Consider the following 24185-nt stretch of genomic DNA (forward strand, 5'->3'; position numbering starts at 1 on the left):
AAAGAAATCAAAACAGTTCTATTCAAAAATCACGTCCTTACTCACTAATCTCCTCCCACTCGTACATGCTTTTCCCCCGTGAATAACACACTAGTCAATTCCTCGAATCATACCTACCAAAAAAATATCCAGACCGCTAAACAAGCATCTACCACATGTATCCAATAAACTTATCCCTTCAATGTTAGGTAATCCTCTTGAGTTACCCGAATATATTGTTATTCTCCACTGTTTCCTGTAAGTACTTGAATCTTTACTATGTAATTCCATCGGATAACTTCAGATATCCTCTAATTTGTAACTCTCAACTGTATCATGTAATGTACTTGAATCTTTGTTATATAATTCTCTCGGTACCTGTAATGTACTTGAATCTTTGTTATATAATTCCATCGGATAACTTCAGATATCCTCTAATTTTGTAACTCTCAACTGTATCATGTAATGTACTTGAATCTTTGTTATATAATTCTCTCGGTAATGTCCAGATATCTTCTAATTTGTAATCCGCTTAGAACCGCAAGGCACAAGCAGAATAGAAATCACTAATGTAATGTAATAATCCCCCATAAGAGCACCCGCACCCAAGTCTGCTTTCGCGTAAAACTCAGTAAAGTAATCCAAAAAAGGCCCACTATCTGCTCCGTTTTGTGCTGAAGCCTTCCCGAACCATCTTTGAGACCCAAAACAAAGCGCTGTCCTTTTGCCTTTTTCGTGAGGTACGCTAACAGTATTCCTGACCGGTTCCCATACTGATATTTGAATTTCTGATAGAACAGCATCTTCATCGTACGTTTATGTATGTGGGAGTCAAGAGCTGTCTCTATAGAGATCAAGGATTCCTTCAGAGCAGGTGATAGGTGGCTAGCATAGTTACGTTTGGCTATAGCCAATTCTCTCTCCAATCGAAGAATTCCCCTAGATAGGCATCTATTTCTAGCTATAACATAAGCAATACAGTCCCCCCGGAGAACCGCCTTAGCGGTATTCCAAAACAATTCAGATTCCCGTATATGTCGGCCATTAAACTCTAAGAAATCGTCCCACTTCTGTTGCAGAAAATCTCTAAAATGTGCATCATTAAACAAATAGCTAGGAAAACACCTCTTACTCCAAATCCTATATTCACATCTACCCAAATCAAAGAATGATCCGATATGATCGTGGGACCAATAATCGCTGAGTCAATGTTGAGAAAAGTTTGTCTTGTAGTAAGAATATAATCAGTTCTAGAAAGCGTGCCATGAGCTCGTGATATCTCTCTCATTGGCATGCAGCAAGCGCCAGGGATCAACTAGCTCTAAGGCAGCACAAAAATAAGGGAGTCCACTTGTCCCCGTCCCTGGCGACATAATGCCTATAGTAGAACGATCACGACTGGGATCAAGGACCTGATTATAATCACCTGCTAAAAATACAAGGCCCTCCATCCTTTCCAGCATCAGAGCAGTAAGGTGTTCAAAAAAAGAATGGTCGTATACGTTGGGTGCATAGACATTCAACAAATAGAATGAATACGTTTCCACCAATACCTGTAGTAACAAAATTCGGCCTTGGGGATCCTTTTCCACTAGTCTTGTAGTATGTGGTAAGGATTTATTAAATAAGACTGATACTCCCCCCTTTTTTGTGGAGAGGAGGCCGCTTAAACCTCGCCCACCCAAGATCTACTTAGTTTGGCGTGTTCGATCTGTTCAAAGTTGTTAAAACGCATGCGGATTGTGAAAAATTGCAGGCAGCCCTTAGGAAATTGGAAGACTGGGTGTCCAAATGGCAGATGAAATTTAACGTGGACAAATGCAAAGTGATGCACATTGGGAAAAATAACATGACTCACAGTTATCGGATGATAGGGTCCACCTTGGAGGTTAGTGCCCAAGAAAAGTATCTGGGTATCATTGTAGACAATGCGATGAAACCTTCCGCCCAATATGTGGCAGCAGCCAAAAAAGTAAACAGGATGCTCGGAATAATTTAAAAAGGGATGGTTAACAAGACGAAGAATGTTATAATGCTCCTGTATCGCACCATGGTGCTACCTCATCTGTAGTATTGTGTTCAATTCTGGTCTCCTTATCTCAAGAAAGATATAATGGCGCTAGAAAAGGTTCAAAGAAGAGCGACCAAGATGGTAAAGGTGCTGGAACTCCTCTCGTATGAGGAAAGACTAAAACGGTTAGGGCTCTTCAGCTTGGAAAAGAGACGGCTGAAGTCTACAAAATCCTGAGTGGAGTAGAACAGGTACAAGTGGATCGATTTTTCACTCCATCAAAAATTACAAAGACTAGAGAACATTCGATGACATTACAGGGAAATACTTTAAAAACCAATTGGAGGAAATTTTTTCTCACTCAGAGAATAGTTAAACTCTGGAACATGTTGCCAGAGGATGTGATAAGAGCGGATAGTGTAGCTGGTTTTAAGAAAGGTTTTGACATGTTCCTGGAGGAAAGGTCCATAGTCTGTTATTGAGGAAGACATGAGGGAAGCCACTGCTTGCCCTATTATAGGTAGCATGGAATATTGCTACACCTTGGGTTTTGGCCAGGTACTAGTGACCTGGATTGGCCACTGTGAGAATGGGCTACTGGGCTTGATGTACTATTGGTCTGACCCAGTAAGGCTATTCTTATGTTCTTATGTAATTTAGAGCAGTTTGTTGGAGGCAGAATGAGCATTCCACAGGGCACATGAGAAAGGGAGGCAGGAGAGGAATGATTATAAGGTTAGAGTGGTTACACATGTGGGGAAGTAGATGGCATGGAGGGCCAGGGTTGGGGTTGACATCCCCAGTAGTGAGTAGAAGAAGGAGTAAGAGTGTGCTGAAGCAAAGGGGAATGACTCAAAGAGAAAGGAGGTGGAAAAATGGGCGAGACAGAATTCTTGAGCTTGAGTGCAGTGAATACAAGTTTCAAGTTCAAGTTTATTATAAATTTGATTGATCGCTTATTCAAAATTCTAAGTGATGAACATCTTAATAAAATTACAAAATTAAGAGGGCAACAAAACAAACACAGAACTAAACCTTACAAAACATATTGAAAACTAACTTTAAACATAATAAAACACGAGGAAAGGATGGGAAAAGAAATACAAATTAATGGATAAAAAAAGACGACAATTATGGTAAAAAACAATAGGAAGGGAAAGAACAATAAATCTCAGAGAAGTTATGGGATTGAATGAAACTCCTAGTCAGGCTTTCTAATTATTAAATGCATCTTTAAAAAGAAAGCTTTTTAGTTTGATCTTAAATTTATCAAAATTTTTTTCTTCCCTTAAGTAAATAGCGAGGAAATTCCATGTTTGAGGTAGATGTCTGTATATGGCTGTTTGGGGGGAGGATGGGCTAGAGAGGGCTTCAATGGTGGGGAAGGTGTAGATGGGCTGGAGTCTGTTTTGACGGAGATTTTGGCAGTTGGAACCCAAGCACAGTGCAGGACAGAGCTTTGGATTCTTGCCCAGATATAAATAAGAAGAAAAAATTTAAATTGAATCAGGTTGGGCAGACTGGATGGACCATTTGGGTCTTTATCTGCCGTCATCTACTATGTTACTGTATATGTTACAAGATGGCTGGTGAGGGGATAGGAAAAGGTGAAGGATAGTAAGGACTTGTGGTGTGGTGAGGAGAGGAAAAGGGAGTAAGATTGGGAAGAGTGAGTACGAGAAGCAGAATGTGAATTGGAGCCATAAGGAGAGGAATAGAGAAAGGAAAAAGAATAGAAATATACAAGGAAAAAAACTCAAGAAAAATTGCTGGAAATAGGTAACAAATAATTGGCATTACCTGAACCAGAATATATTCCTTCCTCAGTCTGCTGTAGAACTGTAGAACATCCAGATTTGCTCGTACAACCTTAGGATCAAAATCCATTACCCTCAAGCCCTGAAGGCTCTGGGCCCGAGACAGGGCTACATAAGCCTGACCACACTCAAAAACACGAGCCAAAGATATTTCCACACAGTCCAATGACATTCCCTAAGAGAGATAATAAAAAAAGATTAGATTAAATTATTTTAAAGATCCATGCTTATATTACTATATAAATAAATAAAGGGGGACCACAGACTTGGTACTCTATATTATATACTACTATATAAACAGCATACTGGAACCCATCAGGCTATATGCTAGAAACAAAGACGGGAAACTGACAGGGTTGACGGTCAGTCTAGAAGAGGTATGCAGGCAGATTGATAGGCTAAAGAGCAATAAATACCCAGGTCCAGATGGCATCCATCCGAGGGTCATCAAGGAACTGAAAGGAACTTTAATTGAACTGCTTCAACTAATAGCCAACCTGTGATCAAATCGGAAAAGATTCCAGAAGACTGGAAGGTGGCGAATGTTATGCCGATCTTCAAAAAGGGTTCGAGGGGAGATCCGGGAAACTACAGACCAGTGAGTCTGACCTCGGTACTAGGAAAGATCGTAGAAGCCTTGACGGACACGGTCTGATGAGGACCAGCCAGCATGGTTTCAGCAAAGGCAGATCTTGTCTGACGAACTTCCTGCACTTCTTCGAGGGAGTAAATAGGCGGAGAGACAAGGGTAACCCGGTCGACATTGAATATCTGGATTTTCAGAAGGCGTTCAACAAGATTCCACATGAACGGACTACTTTGGAAAATTGCGAACCATGGTGAAATACTCATGTGGATTAAAACCTGGCTGCAGCATAAGAAACAGAGAGTGGGAGTAAGTGGACAATACTCGGACTGGAAGAGCGTCACCGGTGGGGTGCCGCAGGGCTTGGTGCTTGGACCCGTGCTCTTCAACATCTTTATAAACGATCTGGACATTGGAACAACGAGTGAGGTGATTAAATTTGCGGACGATATGAAGTTATTCATAGTAGTGAAGACACAGGGGGATTGTGAAGATCTGCAACGTGACATAATCAAGCTTGAGAAATGGGCATCGACTTGGCAAATGAGGTTCAACGTGGATAAGTGTAAAGTGATGCATGTTGGTAACAAAAATCTCATGCATGAATACAGGATGTCCAGGGCACTACTTGGAGAGACCTCCCAGGAAAGAGACTTGGGAGTTCTGATCGATAAGTCGATGAAGCCGACTGCGCAATGTGCTGCGGCGGCAAAAAGGGCAAACTTTAATAGGACTCGCCAGAACCTCTCTGAGCTCCCTTAGTATCCTGGGATGGATCCCGTCTGGTCCCATCACTTTATCCACCTTCAGTTTTTCAAGTTGCTCATAAACACCTTCCTCCGTGAACGGCGCAGAATCTACTCCATTTTCTCGTGTAACTTTGCCAGACAATCTCGGTCCTTCTCCAGGATTTTCTTCTGTGAACACAGAACAGAAGTATTTGTTTAGCACATTTGCTTTCTCCTCATCACTCTCCACATATTGGTTCCCAGCATCTTTTAGCCTAGCAATTCCATTTTTTATCTTCCTCCTTTCACTAATATATCTGAAAAAAATTTTATCTCCCTTTTTTACGTTTTTAGCCATTTGTTCTTCCACCTGTGCCTTCGCCAAACTTATCTCTCTCTTGGCTTCTTTCAGTTTCACCCTGTAGTCCTTTCTGCTCTCCTCTTCTTGGGTTTTTTTATATTTCATGAACGCCAACTCTTTCGCCTTTATTTTCTCAGCCACTAGGTTAGAGAACCATATTGACTTCCTTTTTCTCTTGTTTTTATTGATTTTCTTCACATAAAGGTCCGTAGCCATTTTTATCGCTCCTTTCAGCTTAGACCACTGTCTTTCCACTTCTCTTATGTCCTCCCATCCTAACAGCTCTTTCTTCAGGTACTTTCCCATTGCAATAAAGTCCGTACGTTTGAAATCTAGGACTTTAAGTATCGTGCAGCCGCTCTCCACTTTAGCCGTTATATCAAACCAAACCGTTTGATGAGCAACTTGAAAAACTGAAGGTGGACAAAGCGATGGGACCAGACGGGATCCATCCCAGGATACTAAGGGAGCTCAGAGAGGTTCTGGTGAGTCCTATTAAAGACTGGTTCAACAAATCTCTAGAGACGGGAGTGATTCCTTGGGATTGGAGGAGAGCGGATGTGGTCCTTATTCATAAAAGTGATCACAGGGATGAAGCAGGAAACTACAGGCCGGAGAGCCTCACTTCAGTTGTTGGAAAAATAATGGAAGTGTTGCTGAAAGAAAGGATAGTGTACTTCCTTGAATCTAATGGGTTACAGGATTCAAGACAACATGGCTTTACAAAAGGTAAATCGTGCCAAACGAACCTGATTTAATTTTTTGATTGGGTGACCAGAGAGCTGGATCGAGGACATATGCTAGATGTAATTTACTTGGATTTCAGCAAAGCCTTTGATACAGTTACTCATAGGAGGCTGTTGAACAAACTTGAAGGGCTGAAGTTAGGACCCAAAGTGGTGAACTGGGTCAGAAACTGGCTGTCGGACAGACGCCAGAGGGTGGTGGTTAATGGAAGTCGCTCGAAGGAAGGAAAGGTGACTAGTGGAGTCCCTCAGGGTTCGGTGCTGGGGCCAATCCTGTTCAATATGTTTGTGAGTGATATTGCTGAAGGCTTAGAAGGAAAAGTGTGCCTTTTTGCAGATGATACCAAGATTTGTAACAGAGTAGACACCGAAGAGGGAGTGGAAAATATGAAAAAGGATCTGCAAAAGTTAGAGGAATGGTCTAATGTCTGGCAACTAAAATTCAATGCAAAGAAATGCAGAGTAATGCATTTGGGGATTAATAATAGGAAGGAACCGTATTTGCTGGGAGGAGAGAAGCTGATATGCACGGACGGGGAGAGGGACCTTGGGGTTATAATGTCTGAAGATCTAAAGACGAAAAAACAGTGTGACAAGGCAGTGGCAGCTGCCAGAAGGATGCTGGGCTGTATAAAGAGAGGCGTAGTCAGTAGAAGGAAGAAGGTGTTGATGCCCCTGTACAGGTCATTGGTAAGGCCCCACTTGGAGTATTATGTTCAGTTTTGGAAACCGTATCTGGCGAAAGACATAAGAAGACTTGAGGCAGTCCAGAGGAGGGCAACGAAAGTGATAGGAGGCTTGCGCCAGAAGACGTATGAGGAGAGACTGGAAGCCCTGAATATGTATACTCTAGAGGAAAGGAGAGACAGGAAAGATATGATTCAGACGTTCAAATACTTGAAAGGTATTAACGTAGAACAAAATCTTTTCCAGAGAAAGAAAAATAGTAAAACCAGAGGACATAATTTGAGGTTGAGGGGTGGTAGATTCAGAGGCAATGTTAGGAAATTCTACTTTACGGAGAGGGTAGTGGATGCCTGGAATGCGCTCCCGAGAGAGGTGGTGGAGAGTAAAACTGTGACTGAGTTCAAAGGAGCGTGGGATGAACACAGAAGATTTAGAATCAGAAAATAATATTAAATATTGAACTAGGCCAGTACTGGGCAGACTTGCATGGTCTGTGTCTGTGTATGGCCGTTTGGTGGAGGATGGGCTGGGGAGGGCTACAATGGCTGGGAGGGTGTAGATAGGCTGGAGTAAGTCTTAACAGAGATTTCGGCAGTTGGAACCCAAGCACAGTACCGGGTAAAGCTTTGGATTCTTGCCCAGAAATAGCTAAGAAGAAAAAAAAAAAAAATTTAAATTGAATCAGGTTGGGCAGACTGGATGGACCATTTGGGTCTTTATTTGCCGTCATCTACTATGTTAGGAATGAATTAAGAAAGGGATCACGAACAGATCCAAAAAGGTTATCATGCCGCTGTATCGGGCCATGGTGCACCGTCACCTGGAGTACCACGTCCACCACTGGTCGCCGTATATGAAGGACATGGTACTACTTGAAAGGGTCCAGAGAAGAGCAACTAAAATTGCTGCCTGGCTGGCCCGGAACTTCCTCTCCGACGTCAGAATTGACGTCAGGAAGGTGGCTTCTGGGCCGCAAGAAGCAGCGGCTGCGGTGGACCGGGATTTGATCGGCGCTGTAGGGAGGAAAGGAGGTAGGCAGGCTTTAGCGTGGCAGGGAGGGAGGGGAAGCAATCGTCGGTCCGTTGTCCCCACACACAGCGATGGGTCGGGACAACGAGTCAGTTGGTCCCATAACGGGACGGTCCCGTTGAAAACGGGACATATGGTCACCTTACCCAAAGACCCTCCTGGACCACTACTGTATTTAAAAATAGCCAATGTGGGGTGTGGGAGATCTTGAGCCTGGGAGCATCAGGCCAAAGCTTTGTAGCAAAAACCTGTGGTCATTTTACCATAATTTTAGGCCCTAATGTGACTATGGTATCTCACCACAAGTTGCATTAGGATATTTGCACAGTAATGAATATCACCAGATATCATCAGATTTCAGCCTGCCTTAAGGGAATTAATTCAAACAAACATGATACTTGATCCAGGGCAGCTGATGACAAACAGCCCTGGGTAAAAACACCTGAGGGGGAACAGGATGCAAACAAAAATACAGGAGATGAAAACAAAAAAAACCCACAACTTACCCTACAAATGGAAACCATGAATGCGATATGCCAGGTAGGAGCTTGAGAAGAAGAGCTGTCTCTTCCTCATGGGTTATAAAGCACAGTTAATTACCGTAACAGATGTTATCCAGGAACAGCAGGCAGATATTCTCTACATGTGGGTGACGTCATCCACGGAGCCCCGTCACAGACAGCGTTTCAAGCAAACTTGATTGAAGATCTCAAGTTTGCTAGCACTGCCCATGCATGCGTGCCTTCCTGCTCCATTAGAGGGCGCATCCCCTCCTCGTGGTCTTCAGTTCAGATAGCTAGCAAAGAAGCCAACCTCGGGGAGGCGGGAGGGTTAGAACATAAGAACATAAGAAATGCCTTCACCGAATCAGACCCTTGTTCCATCCAGTCCGGTGACCCGCACACGTGGAGGCTTAACTAGGTGCTTCCTAATGAAAACCTAGGAGTTCCCAGATGAGACCTTGTTTACCTGTATCCCTCAATGTGATTTGCAAGGCGGTGTGCATCCAACTTGCCCTTGAATCCTATAATGGAGGTCTCCGTCACAACCTCCTCCGGGAGAGCGTTCCAAGTGTCCGCCACTCGCTGTGTGAAACAAAACTTCCTGACATTTGTCTTGGGCCTGTCGCCTCTCAATTTCAGTACATGACCTCTCGTCCGAGTCACATTTGACAATGTGAATAACGATGCATCTTGCTGGATTTTATCAAATCCTTTTAGTATTTTAAAAGCTTCTATCATATCTCCATGCATTCTTCTCTTCTCAAGAGTGAACAAGCTCAGTTTTCTGAGGCATTCTTTGTAGCTCAAATTTCCCATACATTTTACTAGCTTTGTGGCTCACCTCTGCACCCTCTCCAGCAGGGTTATATCCTTTTTTAGGTAGGGAGACCAGTGTTGGATACAATACTCCAGGTGTGGTATGACCATTGCTCTGTAAAGCGGCATTATGACGTTAGTCGATGCAGCAGGTTTGGATTTAGGCTTTACTAAGGTATCCCATCGAGTCTCATGAGCAGTAAGCTTTTGGGTCACAATATCTGTAGAATCCCCAAAGAGCTCATCACACAAACAAGGGACGTTGGCTAGTCTATCCTGAAGGTTAATATCCATGTCAGAGACTCTGAGCCACGCCAATCTTCTCATGGTCACAGACAAGAGGATGCTCTGGAGGTGAGCTCAAAAGTATAAGCTGAGCGAACCAGATATTTCCTCAACTGAGTGATAGTGCTGATGAGGTGAATTTCCCAGTTGTCTAATAAAACGAGTAAAGGAAAGCATCTCAGTAGAAGAAGCTCTAATCGAAGAATGTCTATGCAGGAGAGTCATCTGCTTCAGTCGTTGAAGGCAAAGTATCTGGATTTGAATCATTCTGGAGATCCAAGTCCACCAGGGTGCTTAGGGAGCTGAGTGATGTCTTGGCGGAGCCACTGTCCGCGCTCTTCAACCTCTCCCTTAGTACAGGCAGCGTCCCGTTGGACTGGAGGACGGCTAACGTCATTCCACTCCACAAGAAAGGCTCAAAGATGGAGACAGCAAACTACAGACCAGTGAGTCTAACATCGATAGTGAGCAAACTAATGGAAACTCTAATCAAACACCAATTAGATAAGATCCTGGATGAGGAGAATCTACGGGATCCCCGACAACATGGATTTACTAAGGGGAGATCCTGCCAATCCAACCTGATCAGCTTCTTTGACTGGGTAACGGGGAAGCTGGATATTGGGGAGTCCCTGGACATCATGTACCTGGACTTTAGCAAAGCATTCGATAGCGTACCACACCGCAGGTTACTGAGCAAGATGAGTTCTATAGGATTAGGTAACACATTGACGAAATGGGTTGGGAGCTGGCTTGGAGGTAGGCTCCAAAGGGTGGTGGTGAACGGCACCCCCTCCGAAATGACGGAGGTGATTAGTGGAGTACCACAGGGCTCAGTCTTGGGCCCAATCCTATTCAACATCTTTATAAGAGACTTGGCAGAAGGGCTTCGAGGTAAAATAACATTATTCGCCGATGACGCCAAACTGAGTAATGTAGTGGGCAAATGCACAACAGACGAAGATTCAGTGCCCGACAACATGATGCACGACCTACTCCTACTGGAGCGATGGTCTAGGACATGGCAACTCAACTTCAATGCCAAAAAATGCAAAGTTATGCACCTGGGCAGCCAGAATCCATGCAAGTCTTATACCCTTAATGGCGAGATCCTAGCAAAAACGGTAGCAGAACGAGACTTGGGGGTAATCGTCAGTGAGGACATGAAGTCTGCCAATCAAGTGGAGCAGGCTTCGTCCAAGGCAAGACAAATCATGGGCTGCATACGAAGGGGTTTCGTCAGTCGTAAGGCGGAAGTCATTATGCCATTGTATAGATCCATGGTGAGGCCCCACCTGGAATACTGTGTGCAATTCTGGAGGCCGCATTATCGCAAGGATGTGCTGAGACTGGAGTCGGTGCAAAGAATGGCCACCCGGATGGTCTCGGGACTCAAGGATCTACCATACGAAAAACGGCTTGACAAATTACAGCTATACTCGCTCGAGGAGCGCAGAGAGAGGGGGGACATGATCGAGACGTTCAAGTATCTTACGGGCCGCATCGAGGCGGAGGAAGATATCTTCTTTTTCAAGGGTCCCACGACAACAAGAGGGCATCCGTTGAAAATCAGGGGCGGGAAACTACGAGGTGACACCAGGAAATTCTTTTTCACTGAAAGAGTGGTTGATCGCTGGAATAGTCTTCCACTACAGGTGATTGAGGCCAGCAGCGTGCCTGATTTTAAGGCCAAATGGGATCGGCACATGGGATCTATTCACAGGGCAAAGGTAGGGGAGGGACATTAAGGTGGGCAGATTAGATGGGCCGTGGGCCCTTATCTGCCGTCTATTTCTATGTTTCTATGTTTCTATGAGAACAATGCTTTGACCGGTGTCGGAGTCTTGGAATGTTTACTTTTATGGGAAACCTTCCAGAACTCTCGTGGATCTCTCGGAGAGAGAAAGAGATAACGGTTACTATGGATGGGACTAGATGGGAAATTTGGCCTTTATCTGCCATCATGTTTCTATGTTTCTAAGAATCCTTGCTGAGAAATTCACTTTAAATTCAAATTAGGAAAATCAAAGATAGCCAACGTGGGTACAATTTTCAAAGGAAAATAGCCCAGGAAAAGCACAGGAACCCCCCCCCCAAACATGATGATTTTAGAATTTTACTCCCAAACTACTCAAAAACTAGAACTAACTCGCAAACTACTCAAAAACTGGTTTTTAAGACCCCCCCCAAAAAAAATCAATTGATAGGAATGTTTACTTTTATGGGAAACCTTCCAGAACTCTCGTGGATCTCTCGGAGAGAGAAAGAGATAACGGTTACTATGGATGGGACTAGATGGGAAATTTGGCCTTTATCTGCCATCATGTTTCTATGTTTCTAAGAATCCTTGCTGAGAAATTCACTTTAAATTCAAATTAGGAAAATCAAAGATAACCAACGTGGGTACAATTTTCAAAGGAAAATAGCCCAGGAAAAGCACAGGAAACCCCCCCCCCCCCCCCAAACATGATGATTTTAGAATTTTACTCCCAAACTACTCAAAAACTAGAACTAACTCGCAAACTACTCAAAAACTGGTTTTTAAGACCCCCCCCAAAAAAAAAATCAATTGATAGGCTGTCAGCCCTGTACTCACTCTGTCATGCTGTGCTAGGAGCTGCAGAAAAAAAAGGGAGCTGAAACAACTTACAGGGAGATCCTCTGCCTCAACAAGCATGCAAACTGGACTGCTGATCTTCTGACTGCCTCTCTGGCCCGACACTAACAGCAGGTGACCTCCAACACCAACGGACACCACCGCAGAAACGACCTGTTGAAGGAACAGTCTGCTCCGATCCCAAGCACACCTCCACAGCTCTATCCCAGCTCCAAAGGAAACGGTCCTTGAGCCCCGATCTGAAAGTGCAGACTGTCCAGGAGGTGCACTGCAAGGCAGCCAACCACATGGAAAAAATTTTTAACCTCAAAGCCTGAGATCTCCCACAACCAGAGTTGTCCCCGCAAGGAACTTCTGCATCACGAAGACACAAAACATATAAAAGTACTGGGTAAAAGAAAATTTAAACATGAGTAGAAAAGACTAACTTCTACAGTCTTGCTTGTAGGAAAGCAATTGGAACCCAGTGAGCAATGCTGAGGTAAGAGGGGAGGGTCAAAAGAATTATGTTAATGAGGCTTCCTACAAACAGTGTCTCACGACATGGGATGCATAATCCACTTGTCCAGGAATAGAGTGGGATTGTACAAGAAAAAAGATTTGACTAGATTCACATCCAATGTACATACACTTCCTTAAGAGCAGAATCTATTTTAAAAAATTTATATTACATTACATTAGTGATTTCCATTCCGCTTATACCTTGCGGTTCAAAGCGGATTACATTGGAAGAGAGCTGGACATTTCCAGGAGATTGCATTACATTGGAAAATTGCTGGTACAGGTTACAAATTGAGGATTCATATTATATTACATTGGAAAAATTTCAGATTATGTTACAAAGATATTTCAGATTAGCATTACATTGGAAAAAACAAGCTAAGTAATCCTGCACTATATGGAATAGCAGAGTATGAAGATATATGCTTATATAGATTTTATAAATAATTTATAAGAATAATTTAAATGATTAATTAAAAAGGGAAAAAAAGACGAAAAAGTTAAAAAATGCACTTAGCATAGATATGGAGAAAATATACGGGACCGATGATAGCTCACGATTCTAGTCAGTGACTTTGAAAAACGTACCAAATCTCTGGCTGTGAGCACTTGAGATCCCCGTTAGTCTCCACTATTATCTTATGACAGTGCATAAAGTATTTGTGCGACAGCGCATTAAATTAAGAGGATAGTGTGTTTCCCAAAGAGTCTATACATGGTTTTTTGTAAAATTTACAATCAAATTAGAAAATAGTTAAATCATTACATTTCTAATAATATGATGTAAAGAAAACAAAAGAGCTTTCAATTAAACCAACCGTTTTTATTGGAAATTCCAGATTGGAATACAACAGGGCCATGTAAAGTCCCTTTTTTAAATAACATCTTTAAATAATATTTAAATAACTTAGAAAGTGTCTTAACTGCAAACTGAAAACACTGCTTCATGTAAACATATGCATTGGGCATGCTCTGAAAAAAATTAATGTGATTTTTGTTGTTGCATGCATGCTGATAACTTGTCAATCCTTGGCTCATAGTGCGTTAATTTCAGAGCAACACATGCAGCACTCATGTCATCCGTTAATCTGTTTCTAGCATCACATTTTATATGATTCAAAGCCGAAAACAGCTGCTCACAAGCATAGGATGACCCAAACAAAGTAAGAAGAGCAATCCCAAGTGCTTTCATGGACTTAAAATTGTCTGGCAGAGAATTCCACGCTTTTAGGATTTCATTTTCAGAACTGCTAGCAGTGATTTCATTTGTCACCCTTTCACACTCAATATGTTCAAGAGCCGCACGCAGGTCATTGAATTTACTTTTCCAGATAGAGCTTTCTTGAAATTCCAGTAGCTCCATTTCCAAATTTTGAATATCCAACCACTGTAAGCAGGAAAGATCAAGATCTTCAAATGTGGACTTTTCTGGGGAAGTTATAAATGAAAGGGTTGTCTCCATCTTACGGAACTGAGAAAGTCTTTTACTAAAATTTTCCTTTGCTTCGGCTACAATGGTGGAATATGCTTTGTGGGTTTCCTGGTGTTTTTTATGACTGTCCACAAATGTTGTAGAATTATCCAAATGTATTTTTAGGTTGGGAAAATATTTTAGCTGTCCACTTTTAAGGTCTTTTTCAAAAACATGCAATTTTCTCTCAAAAGCTTTGATGTCACTAAACATGCTTTCTGCTGTTTTTCCCATGCCTTGTAATTTTTTGTTTAGTACATTAAAGTGGTTAGTAAAATCTGTAAAGAACATGAGGTTGGTAAGCCAGGCCATGTTGGTGAGTTGAGGATAGTCTTCCCCCTTTTCGTTCATAAATAGCCTAACTTCTTCCAAGCAGGCCACAAATCTCTCTAACACTCGTCCTCTGCTCAGCCACCGGACATTATTGTACATCAGTAAAGTGTTATATTGTGCCTGAACCTCATCAAGAAGGGCTTGAAATTGTCGAAAATTAAGAGCACGCACCATGATGAAGTTCACCATTTTTGTTACATCTTTGAGGACATCGTCAAGTTTTTTGCTGCTTTCTTTGGCGCAGAGAGCCTCTTGATGTATTATGCAGTGAAATTGAATCAGTGGATGTTTTGCTTCTTTAGCAAAGAAATGAATGAATCCTGATGTTGTCCCCACCATGCTAGGTGCTCCATCGCTAGTAACTGAAACCACTTTTTCTGGACTTATGTCTAGTGATGAAAAAGCCTCCATCACAGCATTGTGGATATCTATCCCTTGCGTTCTTCCAGGCAAAGACAGCAGTTTTACCAGCTCTTCTCTCATGATGTCACCAGTAGCATAACGCAAAATGAGCGCTAGTCTTGCATGGTTAGTAATATCTGTACTTTCATCCAAGCACATGGAGTAGAAGGGTGCTTTTTGTAAGTCGCAAGTAAGCTGTTGACTAACATCAGCAGCCATTCGCAGAACCCTATCTTTTGCAGTATTTCTGCTTAGCGGCATCTCAGAGATGCGCTGCACAATTTTATCCTTGTTTTGGAAATCATGGAAGAGTGAATTACTCCCAGCCAAAATTGCCTTTTTGATAAAATCTCCATCAGATAGGGGCTTACCATGTTTTGCCATGCACAGTGAAATTTGAAAGCTGGCAACTGTAAGATGATTAGTTTTTGAAAGATAGTTGCTAAAACTAAGAGACTGGGAGTGATATTTCTTTAATTTTCCTACAAGGAACTCTTTTCTTTGAGCTAAACCAAGTTCAGCAACACTGTTATAGTTTGTCTCAAAGTGACGTTTGACACTTGATGTGCGAGACACAACACTTTCATTACACATAATACACAATGCTTTCCCACTGCGTTCAATCACTCCATATGTCTCTGTCCAGGCCTCTTGGAATGGTCTTCCACTATCTGTTTTTGCTTTTTTTGCTGTACTCATTTTCTTTGTTCAAGACTTCACGTCTACAAAAAGATAAAATTTGTATAATAAAAAAAATCTAATGAAGTGCTGTATACAAATCCGTCCCCATAAAAAAATATGTGATTGGGGAATTTTACTAATTGTAGGCATCCGTTTTGGTCAAAAAATATACTGTCTCACAGCCCTGTGGCAGTTCAGGCAGCCGCGAGGAACACATTGCCAGGCAGGGCCGGACTGGGACAAAAAATAGGCCCGGGCATTTTAGGTTGAGCAGCCCAATCACATGACCTCACGCAGGCCCCGCCCATTGAAGTCCAGGGGCAGGGCTAAAATGCAGAAGCACATTTGAGAGGCATGGCCAGCCACTAATAAGAAGTGACTGCGATTCCCCAAATAAAATGACCTGCAAACTGGATTAATCGCATTAATGACTATACAACATTGGATTCATCACAATAACAACTAATTAAGAGGTGACCTGAGTGTATGTGAAAGGACTTTTATTTTTCATTATTGGAGCCTTTGTTATTTTATTATGATGTTTACAAAAGCACTGTGAAGGGCCACATATACACTTTACTGTTTTTTGCTATATTGAGTTTTCCATATGGTACAGCGCAGAGGATTAGTGTGTTGATTGTTCACAGAGAGCCCAGCCTTCCTCTCAGCTTACTGAACTTCTCTATGCAATCATCATAAGCAGCTTTTTTATTTCCTCGAATTTAGCATGTCCCCCATGGAAGATACAGAGGTTTTTACAGAGGAGCACATTATTAGACACATTAACATCCCCCCATATCCTCACCTCTCTAGCATGGGAGCACTAGGAACTGTTCCTGATTACAGATGTCACATGTGGAGTCACACTACAGCCTCACTGAGTTCCTGTGACAGACTCAGTGTGAAGCTTCTCTTCCTCCCCCCACTTCCCCCTCACACACTGCCTGGCTCATAGGATACTAAGGGGAAGACAGGCAGGCTAAACATCCACTCACAGGACTGCAGCCAGCACAGGAGGATGGGCCGCAGCCCACCGGGACAATGCCCGGTCCTCCCAATGGCCAGTCCGGCCCTGTTGCCAGGTGAACTGCAAAGCACACACCGACACACTCGCCTCCCGCCGCGCCGCATATCTTTATTGCGGACCTTCCCGTGTGCCAGCTGCAAGGCCTTCACGTGCCACAGGTTCGCCATCACTGCTCTAGGGTATACATATTCAGGGCTTCCAGTCTCTCCTCATACGTTTTCTGGCGCAAGCCTCCTATCATTTTCGTCGCCCTCCTCTGGACCGCCTCAAGTCTTCTTACTTCCTTCGCCAGATACGGTCTCCAAAATTGAACACAATACTCCAAGTGGGGCCTTACCAATGACCTGTACAGGGGCATCAACACCTTCTTCCTTCTACTGACTACGCCTCTCTTTATGCAGCCCAGCATCCTTCTGGCAGCAGCCACTGCCTTGTCACACTGTTTTTTCGCCTTTAGATCTTCGGACACTATCACCCCAAGGTCCCTCTCCCCGTCCGTGCATATCAGCTTCTCTCCTCCCAGCATATACGGTTCCTTCCTATTATTAATCCCCAAATGCATTATTCTGCATTTCTTTGCATTGAATTTTAGTAGCCAGGCATTAGACCATTCCTCTAACTTTTGCAGATCCTTTTTCATATTTTCCACTCCCTCTTCGGTGTCTACTCTGTTACAAATCTTGGTATCATCTGCAAAAAGGCACACTTTTCCTTCTAACCCCTCAGCAATGTCACTCACAAACATATTGAACAGGATTGGCCCCAGCACTGATCCCTGAAGGACTCTACTACTCACCTTTCCTTCCTTCGAGCGACTTCCATTAACTACCACCCTCTAGTTTCTGTCCGACAGCCAGTTTCTTACCCAGTTCACCACTTTGGGTCCTAACTTCAGCCCTTCAAGTTTGTTCAACAGCCTCCTATGAGGAACTGTATCAAAGGCTTTGCTGAAAGCCAAGTAAATTACATCTAGCATATGTCCTCGATCCAGCTCTCTGGTCACCCAATCAAAAAATTCAATCAGGTTCATTTGGCACGATTTACCTTTTGTAAAGCCATGTTGCCTCAGATCCTGTAACCCATTAGATTCAAGGAAGTACACTATCCTTTCTTTCAGCAAAACTTCTATTATTTTTCCAACAACTGAAGTGAGGCTCACCGGCCTGTAGTTTCCTGCTTCATCCCTGTGACCACTTTTATGAATAGGGACCACATCTGCTCTCTTCCAATCCCCAGGAATCACTCCCGTCTCCAGAGATTTGTTGAACAAGTCTTTAATAGGACTCGCCAGAACCTCTCTGAGCTCCCTTAGTATCCTGGAATAGATCCCGTCTGGTCCCATCGCTTTGTTCACCTTCAGTTTTTCAAGTTGCTGCCTGCTTGTCCTGGGATAATACAGCTTTCTCATCTGACATATATTTCAATAAAACAACAAAACATAATAATACAATGAACATATTACAATACAATGAACAAACAATACAACCAACAATAAACAAACACCAACAAACATCTCCATTGCTTTTACTTGAGACTTGACTTGTTCATTACTTGCTGCTACTAGTTGAAAAAGCACACAAAAATGAAAGTTTTCAGTTTTTTTCTTAAATGTAAAACCAATGATGCTTGCCTAAGATCCATAGAGAGCCGGTTCCAACTATTTAAATATCTATCTAATCCTAACTAATAGTACTCTTTCCATTCGATCTACTAGATGTTATCTTATTTTTTAATTAATTGTAAACCAAATCAAATTCCTTCAGAAAAAGATTCGGTATATAAATTGAAGACTAGATTAGATTAGACTAGACTCAGAAGTTTAACAACCGACAGGGAGGGCATATCAAGGCAAAGCTTATCTCTAGCACGTAAACTCTTGACGCAACATAAAAGTGCACCACCGATAGCAATAGCTCCGGACCACCAACATTCAAATAGTTTAAAAATTAAACACAGGGTATTAAAAGGTATACGACTCACCTGGCTCTTATGAATTGAAATGGACCATGCCAATTTCAGAGGGAGCTGTCTGCGACTTAAAACAATTCCACTATGGGCTTTGAAGATCCAGCATTCTGGTTTAATGACCTCAGTAACCCCACACATGAACCTCACATTAGGAAAACCTGTAAATTAAATCAAATTAAATATAAGTATTCCTCAGGTTTCAAAGCTATTATGAGAGCAGCAAATTTTGATCTTTCATGCCGCATCAACCCAGAATGCACAGTGGTAAAAATATATTTATTTTCAACACCCCTCCAAAAGGTTATTAAAATATAAAATTCAAAGAGAATTTCATAGTAAAATAGATGAGAACAAAAGAAAGACCAATCAGTACCGGTCATAAAGCATTATGTTTGTAAGATATTATACATTATCCAAAACAAACTGGAGAAAATATTTATTCACACAACATGTAATTAAACTCTGGAATTCATTGTCGGAGAAAGCACAGTTACTTACCATAACAGTTGTTATCCAGGGACAGTAGGCAGCTATTCTCACATATGGGTGATGTCATCCACGAAGCCCGGATGCAGACAGCGGAATAAATTTTGTAATATTCATACTTATTCCTTTGAAGAAGTGCAATAAGTTCGTTAGATATGATCTTCCCTTGAAGAATCCATGCTGGCTTGTTTTCATCAGTTTATTTCTTTCTAGATGCTCATCGATGCAGTCTTTCATCGATGCAGCTTCCGCCATCTTTCCCAGAACCAAAGTTTTACTACTTGGGATCTAGCTAGGTGCTTATGACCTGGGTTGGCCATGGCTGGAAACAGGATACTGGGCTTGATGGCCCTTCGGTCTGTCCTAGTATGGCAATTCTTATGTTCTTATCTATTTATTTCATATACAGGACCTATATCTTCCTATATTTAACCATACAGCTTTTTTTGGAAGTGAATGGGGAAGGAAAAGTTAGTCTTTACCTGTGGGTTGTATCCATCTACCAGCCAGTGGAGATAGAGAGACATCCAGAGCTCTGCCATATACATCCCTGTGCAGCAGCCTCTCTTTCAGTAATCTAAAGAGCAAAGCAGGAAAACACAGGGGGGGGGGGAACCTGAAACGATACCTTCTGTCTCTGAAACAGATCAATGATACATAGCCCTAAAACCATAGGAAACCAACAGCAGCCAGCCCTTGCTAGACTGGACCCAACGTGGACATCCTCCAAATCAGGTGTCACATTGCTGCTTGAACTTTCTTCAGTTTCTTTGGTTCTCTGAGTTGCATACTCACCTCCACAAGCAATCAAAACCTGAATACCTGCTTCTGGATTGATCTGTTGGGACTCAAGAAAAGAAAATTATCAGGTAAGGACTAATTTTTCCTTCCTTAGCATCCCAGAGATCAATCCAGATAGTTATGGGATGTAATTAAGCAGTCCTTAAATCGGGAGGGCCCTGGTAACCCCTGCAACCAAGACTGATGCACCAAAATTAGATGCACATCTCCCTTGAGAAGCATACAGTGATATGGGGATTAAAACTATGCAGGGTACACCTGGCGGGGCCTCCGCGTATGCGGATCACCGGACTTGATGGACCCAGGGTCTGATCCAGAGATGGCAATTCTTATGTTCTTAAAAGCCGCATCTCCTCAAGCTGCCACATCCAACCAGTAATGTTTTGCAAAAGTAACAGCCACCGTGTCATTCTCTACTACAGCCTCAGCACCTTGGGGTTGTGGGTTCAAACCCACGCTGCTCCTTGTGCCCCTTGGCAAGTCGCTTAATCCCCCCATTGACCCTGGTACATTAAATAGATTATGAGCCCACCAGAACAGATAGGGAAAAATGCTTGAGTACCTGAATAAACTCATGTAAACCGTTCTGAGCTCTCCTGGGAGAACGATATATAAAATTAAATAAATAAATGCTGCTTGCGTCAGTGAACATTTAAAGAACCACACAGAGGGGGAAGGACCCAGCACCCCTGCGAAGATGGCACCTTGGGGTGATTTGCACCCCTGCCCTACCATTATTACGCAACTGATATGGCCCATCTAGTCTACCTATCCATGCCATTTACCATTCCTTTCTCTCCCTTAAAGATTCAATGTACTTATGCCAAGGTTTCTTGTAATCAGATACACTTTTCATTTCCACCACCTCTACAGAGAGGCCATTTCATGCATTCACCACCCTTTCCACTACTAATTCTTATCAAACTACTTCCTCACCATTCTAACCACTGCACACACCTGAAAATAACTAAACCAACAACAAAGACTCTGCATAATACCCTAAAACTAACAGCTCAAACCACAGCATCACTCCAGCGATTTCATTTATTCACTTTCTCCCTCCATCACTGAAATAAATAACACAAACTCAAACCTGACCTTACCCAAATACACAAATTAACTCTGAAGTTGGCTAGAAGGGGACCATCTATTGTACACACTTATCACCAGTCTTACCATAACAGACAGCTGGAATAGCCTTATAACTATTATAGCAGAGATACGGGCCAAGGATCTGTAACCTAAGCCAAGCCACCACAGTAGTTCATAATTACACTGCCTTCATAATACCAATGCCAAAATCTCTGCTTTATTTCATGCCAATTACTCTCCTTATCAGCATGTATTCAAGTTTCAAGTTTAATTCGCTTTTTTCGTGAATTCCACCATCCCAGTCATCAGAGGCCAGGATAGATATGGTGACTTGAATTCCCTTCACCGGAGCAAATCCCAGCACTCAGACTCTGCTACCTTAGGCCTATCCCTGTCACCACTACCATCCCCCACCCAATAACCTCAAAAAAGAACTGGCAAATGCAACGTCCATAAACAACAAAGACATTATATTAAATGATCTCCTCACAAACAATAACTGGGACATCTTCCTAATTATCAAAACCTGGCTTAAAGACAACGATGGAGCTACAGGTATGGCTTTGCCCACCAGGATACAAAGTGATAGAGTGCTCACTTACAGACACTAGAGGTGGAGGTGTAGCTGCCATCATAAAGTCCAGCCTCAACCAATGACTGATAGACGCCATCACACTAGATATGCTAGAGTGCCTCACCTTCTCAGTGGATCACAACTTAACCTTTGTCTTGATATACAGAGCACCACACTCTCCAAAGGCCATCTTAGATGACCTGCTATCCATCCTTAACAAGATAGTCATCATACTTGGAGACAAACTTCATAATCTACCCAAATGAGACTGAATACCTAGCAAACTTCATTACATCACTATCTGACTTAGGCTTCCAAAAAATGGTCCTCACGTTGACTCGCTATGCAGGCCATATCTTAGACCTAATCTTTATTCAAAAAGATACTCTGCTCACCACAGGAACTCCTGGCTACATTACCAAAACAGTACCCTGGTCTGATCATCATTTGATCACATTTCACCACACCTACACAACAACCCAGCCATCAATCAGGAAGCATACCCAATATAAAAAAATATACAACGATGCTGTCAACGTAAACGATCTCTCCACAGGCCTTTCCAATCTAGTGGGAACATTAAAACCCAACTCTGTATCTATTGACAAGGCTGCCGTGGACTGGCACACTGAGGTAAAAACCCTAGCTAGCGTCAGTCAAAGAGATCAAATAACAACAACTTTATTTTTGTATACCACCACACCACAACAGTTCTAAGCAGTTCACAAAAGAATCAACTGACAACCAGTGAAATACAAGCAATAAAGAAATACAGAAGATTATAAAGTAACAAATTTGTCAAAGAGATAAGTCTTTGTTAATTTTCTGAAAGAGTAATAGAAGGCAGCTTTTGAGATGGTTTCACTTAGCCAGGCATTCATTTTGCCTGCTTGAAATGAAAATGTTCTATCCAACAATCTCTTATAACAGCAAGATTTTAATGTGGGGTAGACAAATAAGTAAGAACCGTGGGTAGGCTTGATGGTATGAGCCAGCTCACAATGAGAGGAAAGGTAAATTAGAGCTAGACCAGTTAAGGTTTTAAAACAAAAAAGGATCAAGAGGAGAACCGGGCATCTACAGACTTGCGAGTCTTATGTCTGTCCCTGGAAAGATGGTTGAAGCACTAATTAAAGATAGCATAGTCCGGCACTTGGTTACACACAACCTGATGAGAGCCAGTCAACATGGCTTCAGGAAAGGGAAATCATGTTTGACGAATTTACTTCAATTTTTTGAGACTTTGAACAAACAAATTGATAGTGGAGAACCGGTGGACATAATATACTTGGACTTCCAGAAAGCGTTCGACAAGGTTCCACATGAAAGACTTCTCAGGAAACTACAAAGCCATGGAATAGAGGAAGATATACTAAGATGGATAGGCAAATGGCTGGAGAACAGAAAGCAGAGAGTGGGCATAAATGGGAAGTTCTCAGACTGGGAGAAAGTGACTAGCGGTGTGCCCCAGGGCTCGGTACTTGGGCTCATCTTATTTAATATGTTCATCAATGACCTAGAAGAAGGAACATCCAGTGAGATCATCAAGTTTTCAGATGACACAAAGCTATGCCGGGTAATCAAATCGCAGAAGGATAGCGAGGAACTCCAGAGTGACTTGTGTCAGTTAGAGAAATGGGTGGAGAAATGGTAGATGAAATTTAATGTGGAAAAGTGCAAAGTAATGCATTTAGGCAGAAAGAACAAGGAACACGAGTATAGAATGTCAGGTGCAACTCTAAGAACGAACAAGAAAAGGACCTGGGTGTACTGATAGATAGGACCCTGAAACCGTCGGCACAATGCGCGGCAGCAGCAAAGAAAGCAAATAGAATGTTAGGCATGATAAAGAAAGGAATCACGAGTAGATCGGAGAAAGTTATAATGCCGCTTTATAGGGCAATGGTCAGACTACACTTGGAATACTGTGTCCAACATTGGTCTCCCAACCTAAAGAAGGATATAAAACTGCTGGAGAGGGTGCAGAGACGAGCAATGAAGCTAATAAAAGGTATGGAGAACTTGGAATATGAGGAACGACTTAAGAGACTGGGATTGTTTTCCCTTGAGAAAAGGAGACTGTGAGGGGATATGATCGAGACTTTCAAAATACTGAAAGGAAACGACAAAATAGAGCAGGAAAAAAAATTATTTACAATGTCCAATGTGACACAGACAAGAGGACATGGACTGAAACTAAGGGGGGACAAGTCCAGGACATATCAGGAAGTTCTGCTTCACGCAACGAGTGGTAGAAACCTGAAATGCTCTCCCAGAGGAGATTATTGCGGAATCCACCGTTCTAGGATTTAAAAGCAAACTAGATGCACATCTCCTTACGAGAGACATAGAGGGATATGGGTGGCTAAAATTACCCAAATCTCAAAAATTGGTAAACAAATATTAATCTCCTCAGCTGGACATCCTACAATGGAAAGATCATTGCACCATTCTAATAAACAAACCGTTCAAAAATTCAAAAAATAATAATAATAAAGAAAGGCAATCAGTACAGGCTTAGTTTACCCTTCGTGATGACCAATAGCTTCAGGCAGATATTCATGAAGTGACAAGCACTAAGACTACCGTCTTAATAAATTCTGCCCCGTACATCATAATGCCATAATATTTAATAAGTAGGCTGATAAAAATCGAGTGCAAGCATCCATCCAGGATAAAAAGAC

The 24185-nt window shown here is 42.4% G+C and overlaps 1 protein-coding gene across 1 annotated transcript in view; it reads right to left on the bottom strand.

Annotated features, from left to right (window-relative positions):
* PIF1 (PIF1 5'-to-3' DNA helicase) overlaps positions 1-24185 on the bottom strand; it is a 179096-nt gene that overhangs the window by 20212 nt on the left and 134699 nt on the right. Inside the window, 2 exon segments of the mRNA XM_033916027.1 lie at positions 3791-3982; positions 18561-18706. Of these exon segments, the coding sequence (XP_033771918.1) occupies positions 3791-3982; positions 18561-18706 (338 nt within the window).

Source organism: Geotrypetes seraphini, chromosome 12, assembly GCF_902459505.1.
Source record: "Geotrypetes seraphini chromosome 12, aGeoSer1.1, whole genome shotgun sequence".
Classification (NCBI taxonomy): Eukaryota; Metazoa; Chordata; class Amphibia; order Gymnophiona; family Dermophiidae; genus Geotrypetes; species Geotrypetes seraphini.